The sequence below is a fragment of the Bos javanicus genome, chromosome 2 (assembly GCF_032452875.1).
Source record: "Bos javanicus breed banteng chromosome 2, ARS-OSU_banteng_1.0, whole genome shotgun sequence".
NCBI lineage: Eukaryota > Metazoa > Chordata > Mammalia > Artiodactyla > Bovidae > Bos > Bos javanicus.
The window spans coordinates 127,031,818-127,046,131 of NC_083869.1; the positions used below are offsets into that span (position 1 = coordinate 127,031,818).

Sequence of the window (14,314 nt, forward strand, 5' to 3'; positions counted from 1 at the left end):
TCATAAGACAATCTGTACTTCTCAGTACTTAACATAATTGTAATGAATTAATTATTTATGTGATTATTCTTTAACATATGTCTTTTTTACTAGATTGTAAGCTCCATGAAGGCAGAGACCATGTCTGTCTTCTATCTTTCCCGATGTCTAGGGCAGTACCTGGAAAACAGTAGTTTCCCAATAAATATTTATGTTTTGCTAGCTTCCATACATTCAGCAGATTTCTGTTGAGCACCTGCTCTGTGCCAGTTTCTTGGCATGAAAAAAAGGTGGGACATATAGAAATAAAACAAATCAAGGAATTTTCATCCACTAGAGGAGACTGCATCTAGATGTACATAATTATAGTCCATGGCAGGAAGTGGAGAGCAGATGTAGAGATGAGAAGGACGGCAAGATGGTTTTCAATGTTGCTTTCTTATTCAGTAAATTTAGTACCTGCCATGTGTGAGGGCCTATGCTGTGGCTGGGTGTTCAGTAGTGAATAAGATAGAGCCCTGCTTTCAGATTGTAGTCTAGTGGAGAAAAGGAGCTGAGAAATACTCTTTCCTAAGCTCACAGAGAACAGGTGAGCGCATGACTTTAGCGTGGTCTTTTTGGTCTAAGACTCTGTCTTGAGGCTTCACATCTAAATAGACTTGGGTGAATCAATTATAAATACTCTTCATTAACTGTAGTGAAATTCCAAGAAAAAAAGGCAGGGAGGTAAAGAGACATGGTTTCCTCTCATTGTATCTGTGGTTAATTCAGGATCTGAAATCCTTCTCATGGGTCACAGACTTGTGACTTTCCATCCCAGGGAGACGTGTGTATTTTTAAATATTACCAAACCATTTGTAATGTGCCCCTGTCTAACATTACATGTTTGGTCTTGTGAGGTAGGTGGGTGGAAGAATATCTTACAGATGAGCAAACCAACTCTGAAAGGCGGACTTGCTCAAGATTACAGCCTGAACTGGGGAGGGATCAGAAATCTCTAGCTCTTAAATCCTGTTCATTGCCTCCCCAAGAGAAGTGAGAGAAGGTGAAAAGAAATTTAAGTAACTGACCTTCCTGAATCAGTTAGGGTACAGGCAAGTTGTATTTAATAGAAAAACTCAAACAATAGTGACCTAAATAATATAAAGTTTATTTTTAGCTCAGATAAAGTAAAACTAGACAGAGCTAATATGGTAGTTCTATAAAGTAAAAAACCAGACTTCTTTTATAATCTTGCTCTGTGTGTGTGGCTTCTGCTTCTAAGAATATCTCATGACCCAGGGAGGTTGCTTAGCTCTAGCCAATACATCCACAGTCCATGCTGTAGGAAGGGAAAACTCCCCTGAAAGTTCTATATAACACAGCTGCTTACATACCATTGACTAGAGCTGCCCTGTCCATTTTGGTAACTTCTGGCCACATGTGTCTATTGAATATTTGAAGTATGACTGGTCCAAACTGAGATATGCTATAAGCATAAAACACACACTGGGTTTCAAAGACTTCATATGAAAAAAAAAAAAGATAGTGCAATAAAATATTTTGTTAATTTAAAAATCTTGATTATATGTTGAAATGATAATGTTTTAGCTATATTGGGTTATTAACCATCCAGGCTGATGCTTCTTCCTGGAAGACTTTACCAGAGCCTTTAAAAGATATTGTCTAAAGAGTCTCTGGGGCACAGAGCACAGGTTTTGGAGTCAAAAAGCCCCAGCGTAAAGTTTGACTCTACCACTTGCTTAGTTGTGTAACCTGGGGCAGATACTTGGCCTATTGTGAAAAGAGCTCTTATCATAGAAAGTACTCATAAAGGACTCACTGTTATTTTATGTGTGTGTGTATATATATATATATATATATACATACATACACCATTTTATAAATTTACCATTCTCATTCATACAATGGAATGTTACATGGCTTTTAAAAAAAAAATCACACCACAGGAAAATATGAACTGGCATAAGAAGACATTCATACTGTTTGCTAAATGAAAAAAAAGGCCACAAAATAGCTTATATTAAATAATATTATTTTTTAATGCATTTTTAAAAGAACTGGAAGGACAAACATCAAAATAGCCAAAAAATTCTGTTTCTTTTCACTATTTAAAATATATCTACTAGAAAATTTTAAATCGCTTAGAGTAGCATTACATTCCTGTTGCTGGACTAGAACTTAGTCACATAGACAAACCTGGCTACAGAGAGGCTGGGAAGTGTCATTTTGATCTATGAGAGTGTCTTCAGCTGAAAATTAGATTCTATTATTAAGGAGGAAGGGAAAAATAGGTGTTTGGAGTAGGCAATTAGCAGTGTCTGCCATATTTTTTTTTAATGTTGGAGGACAGACCAAAGGAACCCACATGCTAAATCACAGATGCATATTTGCATGTTAAAAAGTAGCCAGAGTGCTTGTCCTCAGGGAGCTCACCAACTAATTTGGGAGATGTACGGTATACAGAGGGCATGGCAACCCACTCCTGTACTCTTGCCTGGAGAACCCCGTGGATAGAGGAGCCTGGCAGGGTGTGGTACATAGTGTTGCAAAGAGTTAAGACGCAACTGAAGCGACTTGGCACGCAGCACGCACAATATATACACAATAAAAAAGCAACTGTGTGGAGTAGCCAAATTGTATTGGGGTTGGGATGGGGAAGATGAGTCAGTGTTTGGGGTTGCAAAACATCGTGGATCAATCTGCACATGCTCCCTGGAGGAGAACACTTGGATTTTTGGTGAGAGTTGGGGTATGCTGGCTGGGGAAAGCTCCTGAAGAAGGGCTGCTGCAAATGAAGCTTCCTCCATTCCATCTTTTGTGATGGCTACTAGCAGAGCATGGTTGGACGGGAGGCTAAGGGCAGGCCATTCTTTGATCACTTCTCTCGGTTCCTTCCTGGATCTCTAGGACAGTGTATTCAGCCTTCTGCATGGAGCTGGCTTCTCGTGGCTTTGTGGTTGCTGTACCAGAGCACAGGTGAGGATGATAGTCTAAACGAACCATCATGGGTCGGGTGTCTGCCATCCTGGGCTTGGGTATAGGCTAGTTTCCTCTGGATATATTATTTCCAGTCCTAGTGTTAGGCAAGGTAGGGATTGTATTCGTTTTAAAACGTGAGGACACCAGGGTTCAAAGATACTGACTAACTTTGCTGAAAGTGACACAGCTAAATTGGGGTTCAAACCCAGGTCAGTCCCCCAAATCCCCATGTTTTTCTACTCTCCTAAGTATGCCCCCTGTCTTTTCCCCATTTAGCTAGAGGATAAGCTAGAATGGCTTGGCTGATTTTAAGGAGGATTTGGTAAAGGGGAAAATAAGTCCCTGGGGGCATGTGTATTGCAGGGATGGGTCAGCTGCGGCCACCTGTTTCTGCAAGCAGACCCCAGAGGAGAACCAGCCTGACAATGAGGCCCTGGAGGAGGAATGGATCCCCCACCGTCAAATTGAGGAAGGGGAGAAGGAATTCTATGTTCGGAACTACCAGGTAGGCTTATGCCAATAGGGAGGGAGAGTTACTAAGCCTGTCTTCTGTATAAGACACTCACTAAGAAGAGTCTGAACTCACTTCTTTTGAAATCTCACTCAGAGTGGTCCTGAGCTTGTCACAGCTGAGAAATGAGCTCTTAATCAAAACTCTTAACAATTGCAAGTGACAGAAACCCAACTCAAGCTTGTTCCACAAAAAGGAGAATTGGTTGGTTTACATAGCAGACTGTAGGAAGGACAGGACCACTGGAATCACCGTCATTTCTGTCCCCTTGCTGGTTGGTCTCATCTACTAACTGGCTTACTGTATGAGGTTGCGCATGTCCGCCCTCACCATCTAAGAGAAGAGGGCTGTTTGGGGGTTGTCCCCGGTTTCTTCCCCAAGATGTAATATAAAAAATCCTGGATAGAGACTCAGGCTGCGGAGAAGTACCAAAATATGAAGTTCCCATCAGAAATGCATTGCTAGATATTTTTGGTGAGGGATAATCCTCAGAAGTCAAGGTTAATAGAAGTAGGGGTGGATTGAGTACTAGCAGACAAAAGCAGTAGACATATGCTATAAATGGGCAAGCAGAATCCAGTACAGGGTTGATAATAGGAACACTTTTATGTCCTTTTGTTTTCGAGATGCTTTCATATGCCACACAGTATACCCATATTATACCTCTGTTTGCCATGGGTAGGTGGGTAGAGTGAACAGCTGGGTTGACTCCATTGCGCTGTGAGGTGGGGCTGACGTAAGTGGCTGTGAGGGAGCTGAGGCTTTCTCAGGATGTGGGGCCCACAGTGCTTGCTGAGATGGGGGTGGGCACAGCATCCCTGCACTCTTCCTTGGCTCTGAGGGAGACGGAGATTCCCACTGGGTGGTTGCGTGGTATTCCACTCCCACCAGGACTGTCTCCGTTGCAGGTGCATCAGAGGGTGAGCGAGTGTGTGAGGGTGTTGAAGATCCTACAAGAGGTCACTGCTGGGCAGACCGTTCTCAACATCTTGCCTGGTGGATTGGATCTGATGACCTTGAAGGTATGGCAGCACTTGGTATGACCGGGAACATATTTTATTCACCAAGACTTTCTTGGTTACAAATAACAGAAACCTAACTCACTAGCTTCAACCAAAAGATAATTTATTGGCTCAAATAAGTAGGAAGACCAGAGGCAGATTGGCTTTAGGCCAGTGTAGCTAGAGCCAGGGTCTCCAGCATTGTCATCAAAGCTCTTGGCACTGTCTCCCTTCTCCTGGCTCAGCTCCATTCTGTGTATATGGGCTTTATTCTCACCAGACTTTCTCCATCAGGCATAGAAGGGTGGTTGCTGGCATTCGGAACCTGCATTTCAACTCAGCTGTAGATTTAAAAGGAAAAGAGCATTTTTAGCTTCCAATGTCTGGAAAGGCCATGGCTCTATTTGGGTCATATTCACATTCTGAGTCAATCTCTGTGTCAGAGGGATAGGGCATTCTGGTTGGCCTGCCTAGGATATATACCCACTTCTGCATTAGGGGAACCTGAGCACCAGGACTGACAGTCCCTCAGGGCCACATGGATGAGGGAGAGATGGTTCATTCACAAAGGAAGGGCTGTGGAGCTGCAGACAAGCTCTGTTGTCTACTGCGGGCTTGTTCCTTCTTTTAAGGGAATCCTAAGAACCCCTGGGAGGAGAGAAACTGTCCCCGCTATGAAATTTGGTGCCTATAAAAGTATATTTTCCTCCCCCATCCTATCCTTTTCCCCATAATCTGAAAAGTAGCTGAGCCTTTATTTAGAGAACCAAGAAAGCACATAAAAGCATGAAAGAAAACGAAACAGAATTTTTTGATGTTTGTCCTTCTAGGTCTTTTAAAAATGCATTTTAAAAAACAATAATGTTATTATTTAATATAAGCTATTTTGTGGCCTTTTTTTCATTTAGCAAAACAGTATGAATGTCTTTTTATGCCAGTTAATATTTTCCTGTGGTGTGATTTTTTTTTTTAATAGCCATGTAACATTCCATTGTATGAATGAGAATGGTAAATTTATAAAATGGTATGTATATATATATAAAATAACAGTGAGTCCTTTATGAGTACTTTCTATGATAAGAGCTCTTTTCATACATACATACACATTGTTATCTCTTTACATAGGAAGAAACCAAGGATCCAATAGTCCAAGTAACTGCCCCAGGTTGCATAGCTAAGTAAGTGGTAGAGTCAAACTTTATGCTGGGGCTTTTTGACTCCAAAACCTGTCCTCTGTGCCCCAGAGTCTCTTTAGACAATATCTTTTAAAGGTTCTGGTAAAGTCTTCCAGGAAGAAGCATCAGCATCAGGCAGGACCTGAAATCCAGAGAACTTTCCCAGCATGTGTTGTCAATTCCCACTGGAGAAGCGGGCCCCAGGCACTGCAGTTCAGGCCTGTGGGCCTGAAACAGGCATCGGGGGATGGCAGGCTACGTATAGCTGGATTAGTTCCAGAGGCAGCCTTTTGAGGAAATAGAGAATTAAAAAAAAAAAAAAAGCTAAGAAGGGGATTCCCTAATGGCTCAGTGACTGCGGCTCCGTGCTCCCAATGCAAGGGGCCCAGATTCGATCCCTGGTCCAGAAACTAGATCCCAGGTGTCGCAACTGAGAGTCACATGCCCCAACCAGAACGTCCTGCATGTTGCAACTAAGACCTGGTGCAGCCCAGTAAATAAAATAAATGTTTTTTTTTAAAAGCTAAGTAAATTTTCACCTGTCAGATTGGGCAAGATCCAAAAATTGATGACTTACCCTGTTGGCAAAGCTGTGGGGAAATAAGCGCCGCTCTGTTACTGGTGTGAGTGCAGCTTGTCCCTTGCAGGGCAGTTTGGCAATAGCTGTCAACAGCACAGATGCACGCTGTGTTGGACCCAGCCATTTCCAGTGCTGGGAATTGATTTTACATATCCCTGCATACTTGCGACATGATGTATGTACAAGGTTACTCATCCCAGTGTTGTTTGTTGTAACAGCAGATTGATAGTATCCTAAATGTTCACCCATAAGTGAGCACAACTGGCTTAATAGATTATGGAACAATGGATGTATTATTTTGGATAATGCTAATTGCTGTAACGTCCGTGCCCAGTCGCTCAGTTGTGTTCAAGTCTTTGCGACCCCATGGACCGTATCCTGCCAGGCTCCTCTGTCCATGAGATTTTTTTCAGGCAAGAATACTGGAGTGGGTTGACATTTCCACCTCCAGGGAATCTTCCTGTCCCAGAGATCAAACCCGAGTTTCCTACAACTCCTGCACTGGCAGGTGGATTCTTTACCACTGAGCCACTTGGAAGCAATTGCTATGACATGTAAGCCCCAAATCTCAGTGGCTTATTGAGGAGAGATTTATTTCTTTCCCACATGAAGTCTAAAATGGGTGCTTCTGTGCAAGGACTGACTCAGGGAACCGGGCTACCTTCCTCTAATTGCTCTACTCTCTTCCACTTATGAAACCTACCTTCACCATATACATTAAGCCAGGAATGGGAAAGGGTGTGGAGGTTGGTATGGAAGAGTGTTTATAGTATCCAGGACTGGAAATGGAGATAATCACTTTCACATTCTATCACAAAACCACTACCACTCACATCAATCACAAGGCCACATCTAACTACTGGGAAATAGAGTCTAGCTGTGTGTGCAGGAAGAACAGTTTTGGTGATCACTAGTGGTCTGTAGCATGGTGAAATCAAATGTGGCTGTAAAACAGGATAAGGAAGCTCTTGATGTAGTCATATTTGTGTAAAAAAGTAAGGTACAGTATCACTTATGTAAAAGCGAGAACGTATGTATTCATGTTTACCTGTATACCATAAGTAAGCTCTGCAAAGACACAAGAAACTCACCTGTCTGGGTAGGGAGTGGGCAACTGTGTGGAAGGGGAAGACTTCTGTATGCTCCTGATTTTAGAGTTATGTGAATATATTACCATTAAAAAAGCTGAAGAGGCCTGGACCAATCTGAAGGAATTTAGCAAAGTGGGGAGAAAAAAAAAATTTTTTTTAATGTGGACCACTTTCAAAGTCTCTGTTGAATTTGTTACAACATTGTTTCTGTTTTATGTTTTGGTTTTCTTACCTGGAAGCATGTGGGAATCTTAGCTCCCCGACCAGGATTCTGCACCCCAGGCATTGGAAGGCAAAGTCTTAACCACTGGAAGGCAAAGTCTTAACCACTGGATCTCCAAGAAAGTCCCATGAAGGGGAGAATTTAGATACAAAATCTTGGGCTAGATTTTACTGAGAGCAAAGGAAGGCACAGGTTCAGGGCAGAGGCTGGACAGTGAATCCTAGAGAGATTTCCTGAGCCCTTTAGCAGGCAGCTGCAGTGGCTGTTTATATAACCATGTCCTGAAGGCTTCTGGGGACAACCGGAAATAGATGAGTGCAGAGCTTGTTAGAGTGAGCAGACTCACTCTGCTGGATAAAAGTCAGGACAGATATCAGAGGAAGTAGAACCTGAGATGCTTTCGGTACAAGCAGTCCTTCCTTCAGAGCGAAGTAGAGGGGCAGCAGGAGCACCCCATTCTGCCCTTGATTTGGTGCAAATATCATCCCTCCTGTTGTAAGGCAAGGATCTAGATGAAGAGAATTCTTATTCTTTTTTTCTTGGCTGTGCTCTGTGGCTTCCAAGATCTTAGGTCCCTGACTGGGGGTTGAACCCAGGCCCCTGCAGTGAAAGTGCTGAGTCCTAACCACTGGACTATCAGGGAATTCCTGAGAGTTCTCATCCTTAATGTGTTCTTCTACTGACTGGTCACATAACTTCAGTTTATTCATTTATTAATAGATATTTGAGTATCTACCTGGTCCAGATATTACAGGTGGTAAGATTATAAACATAAAGGTGAAAGACGTGGTTTTCAGAATTCCTGCCTACAGGAGGCTGCTCAGTCCATGGATGGCCTGAGTGGCTGCTCTCCAGTGGGCAAGAGGTGCTTAATAACGTGGTTTTGGAGGGCTCGCCCACTGTATTGTGCTTCTGTGTCATCGCCTCCCTGTTTCTTCCTCTTGCCCCGAAGAGTCACTAAAAGAGCACCCCTGCCTTTCTGACTTGGCTTCCTTCAGGGCGGCATTGACATGAGCCGTGTGGCTGTAATGGGACATTCATTTGGAGGGGCCACAGCTATTCTGGCCTTGGCCAAGGAGACGCAATTTAGGTGAGTTTCCCAGTGATGCTGCTGTTAGCTCCACATGCCATGCGACCATTCAGCAAGTATTATGTACCCTGCACTGTTTTGGGAGGTGGGGGTTCAGTGGTGAAGAAGAAAGCAAGGTAAACAAAGTAACAAGTAATCAGATCCCCAGCAGGCAAGTGCAAGGAAGAGAAGGAAACAGGCTGATAAGCTAGAGTATCTGGAGGCTTCCTTGCTGCTGCTGCTGCTGCTGCTGCTGTGTTGCTTCAGTCGTGTCCGACTCTGTGTGACCCCATAGACAGCAGCCTGCCAGGCTCCCCCATCCTTGGGATTCTCCAGGCAAGAACACTGGAGTGGGTTGCCATTTCCTCCTCCAATGCATGAAAGTGAAAAGTGAAAGTGAAGTTGCTCAGTCGTGTCCGACTCTTAGGGACCCCGTGGACTGCAGCCTACCAGGCTCCTCCATCCATGGGATTTTCCAGGCAAGAGTACTGGAGTGGGGTGCCATTGCCTTTTCCGGAGGCTTCCTTGAGAAAGTGACGAAAGCTGAGACTTTAAGGAAAAGAAGTCAACCTACGTAAAGGTCTAGAAGATCAGTCTAGGCAGAAGGAACAGCTAAAGGCCCTGAGGTAGAAAGAAGTTTGCTGTGTTAGTGTAGGAGGAGCACAGCGGGGACAGGGGCGGGGCGTATGGGGGGAGTCGCGCAGGATGGGGAACTATGTGATTAGGGAGATAAACCGGCCAGATCACAGGGCCTTTTGGCCAGAGTAAGGAAGTTAGATTTTATTCTAAGTGTGATGGGAAACCACTGAAAATTTTTAAGTATAGAAAAATCTTACTTACATTTAAAAACCACTCTGTGAAGAATGGGGGTTTCTCTAGTGGTTCAGCAGTAAAGAAAGAGCCTATTATGCAGGAGATGCAGGTTCGATTCCTGAGTTGGGAAGATCCTATGGAGGAGGGCATGGCAACCCACTCCAGTATTCTTGCCTGGAGAATACCATGGACAGAGGAGCCTGGCAGGCTGCAGTCCATGGGGTCTCAAAGAGTCTGACACAACTGAATCAACTTAGCACGCACGCATACGTGTGAAGAGTCGGCTGTAGGACAAGACTGGAAACAAGGAGTCTGGTTAGAGGGAGGTGATTTTAGAGTCAAGGTGAGAGATGAGGGATTTGCATTAGGATGGAGGAAGTGGGCTGGAGAGAAGTGATGGAGTCAGGATCGGTTTTAGAATTTTCCAGACTTAGTGATGTATGAGAAAAGGAAAGAGAGGAATCGAGGTTTTTCATTTGTGTGCCCATCATTTGAAGGGAAGATGATCGTCCTTTATTGAGATGGAAGAGATCGGGGGTGGGGGGGTAGGATGCTAACCTTAGGACCTTAGTTTTGCCCTTGGTGACAGAGATTGCTGCTTGACAAACTGGCCATGACTTCGAGTTGTGGCCCTAGGGCGGCTTTCCCTGACCACCCTACCGTGTATGCTCTGGGCTGACTTAGCAGCTTGTATTATCAGGGCACTAAGCTATATTTTGCTGCCTTATGTGTTCTGTCTACACTGCTCCCAGAGCTCCCAGAACTGTGTCATTAATCTCTGGATCCACAACACAAGGCTTAAGCACAGAGTAGGTACCGGATGAGTGGAATGAATGAGTAATGAATGAAGTGTCATTCTGTGTGACACAAGTCTGCTGCCTGAAAGTAGACCCAAGAGAAGAAGGAGATCAGATCCTTGCTTTCAGAGAATTTAAAAATCTAGAAGGATTTTTGGTGGCTTATAAAGAAAGCTGAGTGCTGAAGAATTGATGCTTTTGAACTGTGGTGTTGGAGAAGACTCTTGAGAATCCCTTGGACAGCAAGGAGATCTAACTAAGCCATCCTAAAGGAAATCAGTCCTGAATATTCATTGGAAAGACTGATGCTGAAGCTGAAACTCCAATACTTTGGCCACCTGATTCGAAGAACTGACTCATTTGAAAAGACCCTGATGCTGGGAAAGATTGAAGGCGGAGGAGAAGGGGACGACAGAGGATGAGATGGTTGGATGGCATCGCTGGCTCAATGGACATGAGTTTGAGTAAGCCCCAGGAGTTGGTGATGGACAGGGAAGCCTGGCGTGCTGCAGTCCACGGGGTCGCAAAGAATCAGACACGACTGAGCTACTGAACTGAACTGAAAAGTGATCTCTAAAAAAGATCCTCACCGAAGGATGTGGGCCCTGGTTCCCCTTCCTGGCTTTCTGAGCCTTTGCCTCACTAAAGGGAGAACTGCACTCTCCCCTCACTACCCTAACTGTCCTTGCTTGGGTTTCTCCATGGCAGTCCCACGTGTCTGGTCTTGTTCCAGGTGTGCTGTGGCTTTGGACGCTTGGATGTTTCCTCTGGAGCATGACTTTTACCCCACGGCCCGAGGCCCTATCTTCTTTATCAATGCTGAGAAGTTCCAGACAGTGGAGACTGTCAACTTGATGAAGAAGATTTGTGACCAGCACCACCAATCCAGGATCATAACTGTCCTGTGAGTAAGCCCCAAGGTCATGCCTAATCTCCAGGGTCTGCTCCATTTTCTTCTCAGCTGTGTGGCTCCCTCTAAATTATCTGGAAGTTCTACCCATGGATAGAATGTCTAAATACCTCCTGTATCTCAGAATCTTCATGCCTTTCAAATTTCATATCTGTCCTTCTCCACTTAGCTCTACCTGCAGTGATTTCTTCACTAGTCGGTATGACTTTATGGCAGGATTTACCTTTTGCTTTCTGGAAAAGGAAATCGTGGGATTGTGCATTGCAGAGGAAGAGGTGTGGGTCTGGGTGGACTCCAGGAATCTCTAATCTCCTTTGGGAATTTTATTGAGTCTTTTGGAGAGTGGGGAGATAGCAGACCTGTGACATTCACAAGACAGATTTTTAGAGACCTTCGTGAAAACCTAAATTCAGGTATCTTCCATAAACCATCTATTTTCTGCCTTAGAAAAACCACATTCTTTTCACGTCCATCATTAGCACCATCAGATGGTTTGATTTTAGGAGCCGTTTTTCACAGACAGAAGATTTTGAGTGACTTTAAGAAATGAACTTTACCTAAGAAGTGGCCTACAGCTACAGTTGAAGGGCTAAAGTCTCACTGATAAATCTCTGACTTGATCCTGCCCTGTACTTGAGCCAAATAACACATGTGCTTCAAGGAGCCCGAATCAGCAAAACAACAAGTAACTACGTGTCATGGACCTCTGTACTCATTCAGGTGGTTGAAATGTCAGATCCGAGGGCCGGACTGCTAGAGGCCTGCTCAGTAAACCATGGCTTCTTCCCTTGCCCGCATTGGCCCATGCTGTCTTCCATGGGGCCAGCCTCTCCCCTTACATTTTGATTTCATGGCAGCAGAAAACTGCTGAAGAGTTTCCCCAAGTCATTGAGATTCAGGATAATTGTGACCTCTAGAGGGAAGCGGGGGTGAGGGCAGTTGGAAAAAGGTATGCAGGGACTGTAGATTTAACTCGTGGCAACGTATTATTTCTTAAACTGAGTGCTGGATACTCAAAGTATCCATTATATTTTTCTTTATACTTTCCCATGTGCCTTAAATAATACATTTTAAAGTCAGCTTTTCTTCAGCATATCAAACAGAGTTTGGCATTTAGATCTTCCTTCCCTCATTGAATTGACTAGTAAATTAGTTCTGAGTAATTTAGCTCAAAATGAACCTTGTGAGAATTTCACCTTCAAATTAAGTGCATTTGATGTCAAATGACAAATTGTAGTCCAGAAACCCTCTTTTATAAGCACTTGCCCTAACTTTCCTGATTATTTAAAGGCAAGTTATTATTTTTTTTCTGGTTTGCTTTGTGGTGCAGTTCTGAGCTAAAGAAAGAGCTGATATGTTTTGTGAATGTTCAGAAGTCATGGGGTAAGAGCCAAGGGGTGATAGTTCATAATAACATGGGAGTGGCAGGGCCCCCAGACCTCACCTCCTTGCCCTGACCCCTCTCCAGCTGACTCTGCCTTCTCCCTGCACAGCCAGGCCTTGTGGTCTCAGAGTTGAGGCAGCTTTGCAGCCAGGCTCACCTGCTTTCAAACCTTAGCTCTGTCTCTTACTAACTGTGTGAACTTGGGTAGACCATTTCTCTCCTTTGGTTGTTTCAAAGAGGAAAATACTTCCCTTACTAGATTGTTGTGAGAATTAAGTGAGATAATGCATGTAAAGCACCTTGCACATTGTGGGTGCTTAAATATTTGTGTGCCTTGGCTTCTAGACCCCTACTAGATATTCATTTTTCTTTTCCTCTAGTGGTTCTGTTCATCGGAGTCTAACCGACTTTGTTTTCGTGGCTGGTAACTGGATTAGTAAATTCTTCTCCAGTCACACCCGTGGAAGCTTGGACCCCTATGAAGGTCAGGAGACCGTGGTGCGGGCCATGTTGGCCTTCCTGCAGAAGCATCTTGGTAAGCAGAGAACTGGAGCTTATGGGGCAGCTGGGGAGTACACTGCTTCAAGGGTCAGCCTGCTCCGTCCCTAGAGACTTTTAATAGTTTGAAGAACTGATATTCTAGTTAGCTGCTTTTTGGTTACAAGGACTAGAGATTCACTAATTTACCTTGAGGAAAAAGGGGAGTTTGTTTATGAGAGTACCGCTGGCCAGATGGGAAGGGAAAATTTCTAGGAACGGAGGTAGCTTGTAGGACTGACTTCTGTCTCTTGGGCTCAGTCTCTCTGTCTCTTCCTCCCATGGTATTTCTGTTTCTCTTTACTCCGGTTTCCTCTGTACTTTCCGCTGTGCTTTTCCTCTTGCTGATAACATCTACTTATTTGTAGTTTCTACTTCCTCATCACTTTGGTCGGCTTGAACCACTTGCATCTTGTTCTCTCCCTCATGGTATCCCTTTCATCTTCAGCTCCTGCTGGTCACCACCACATTTTCAGAAATTTCTTAGACCAGATTCCCAAGAGAGACAGCTTGGTGGTACCAGCCCATCTTTACCCGCCAAAACATACTGTAGGCCCCTGCCCAGCCTGGGCCCGGAGCTCTTTCGATCAGATGTCTCTTTTTGATCCAGTCAGAATGGAGGAGGCTACCTTACTGTGCCAGGCTGACCCCTCAGCAGGTGCTGTGCAGAGGGCAGCGTCCTTCAGAAGGGAGCCATGCTGGCCTGGGATACTAAGGCTTGACCTAACTCTAACCTAAGACCAAGACCTGAGTCTTTGTAAATCCACCCCACTTGCCCTGGGTATCACCCTGAGAAGCCTCAGACCCCTTGCACATGACAGCTCTTTAGATATTTGAAGTCACCTCTGGTGTCCTCTCTGTTCATTAAGCGAAATGTTCCTGGTGCCTCCATCCGTTCCCTGTGAAATTTCCCCCTTTGAGTGGGCTGTTCGTTGGTGTGCCTTTGAATGTGTGCTGCCCTGACTTGAATACAACATGCCAGGTATGGTCTGGCCAGTGCCTGGTACCGTGGGACTGTTGCCTCTGTGTTCTGGACGCTAGACTTCCAGCTGGATGGCCTGAGTGTATTAACCTTTCCACCAAATGCTAAAAAAATTGGATTTGGATTGAGTTTCCTTTAAAAATGCCTCTATCTTATTTTGTTATTTCTTTCTTTGGCTGAACCTTAGTTGCAGCATGCGAACTCTTAGTTGCAGCATGTGGTATCTAGTTCCCCGACCAAGGATCGAACCCAGGCCCCCTGCTTTGGGAGTGTGGAGTCT

At 44.4% G+C, this 14,314-nt stretch overlaps 1 protein-coding gene and 1 non-coding gene across 4 annotated transcripts in view; one reads left to right on the forward strand and one right to left on the reverse strand.

Moving 5' to 3' along the window:
* The window catches only part of PAFAH2 (platelet activating factor acetylhydrolase 2), a 41,476-nt gene that overhangs the window by 12,969 nt on the left and 14,193 nt on the right, over positions 1–14,314 (forward strand). For 2 of the 3 annotated variants that reach the window (XM_061392810.1, XM_061392818.1), the window contains 6 exons: positions 2,890–2,958; positions 3,325–3,466; positions 4,381–4,494; positions 8,541–8,632; positions 10,955–11,125; positions 12,896–13,050. In XM_061392810.1, the coding sequence (XP_061248794.1) occupies positions 2,890–2,958; positions 3,325–3,466; positions 4,381–4,494; positions 8,541–8,632; positions 10,955–11,125; positions 12,896–13,050 (743 nt within the window). The remainder of the gene's footprint in view (positions 1–2,889; positions 2,959–3,324; positions 3,467–4,380; positions 4,495–8,540; positions 8,633–10,954; positions 11,126–12,895; positions 13,051–14,314) is intronic. The other variant, XM_061392828.1, reaches the window with a different exon arrangement.
* TRNAE-UUC (transfer RNA glutamic acid (anticodon UUC)) lies at positions 8,114–8,185 on the reverse strand. The gene has a single exon. It is a non-coding gene; the product is annotated as a tRNA-Glu (tRNA).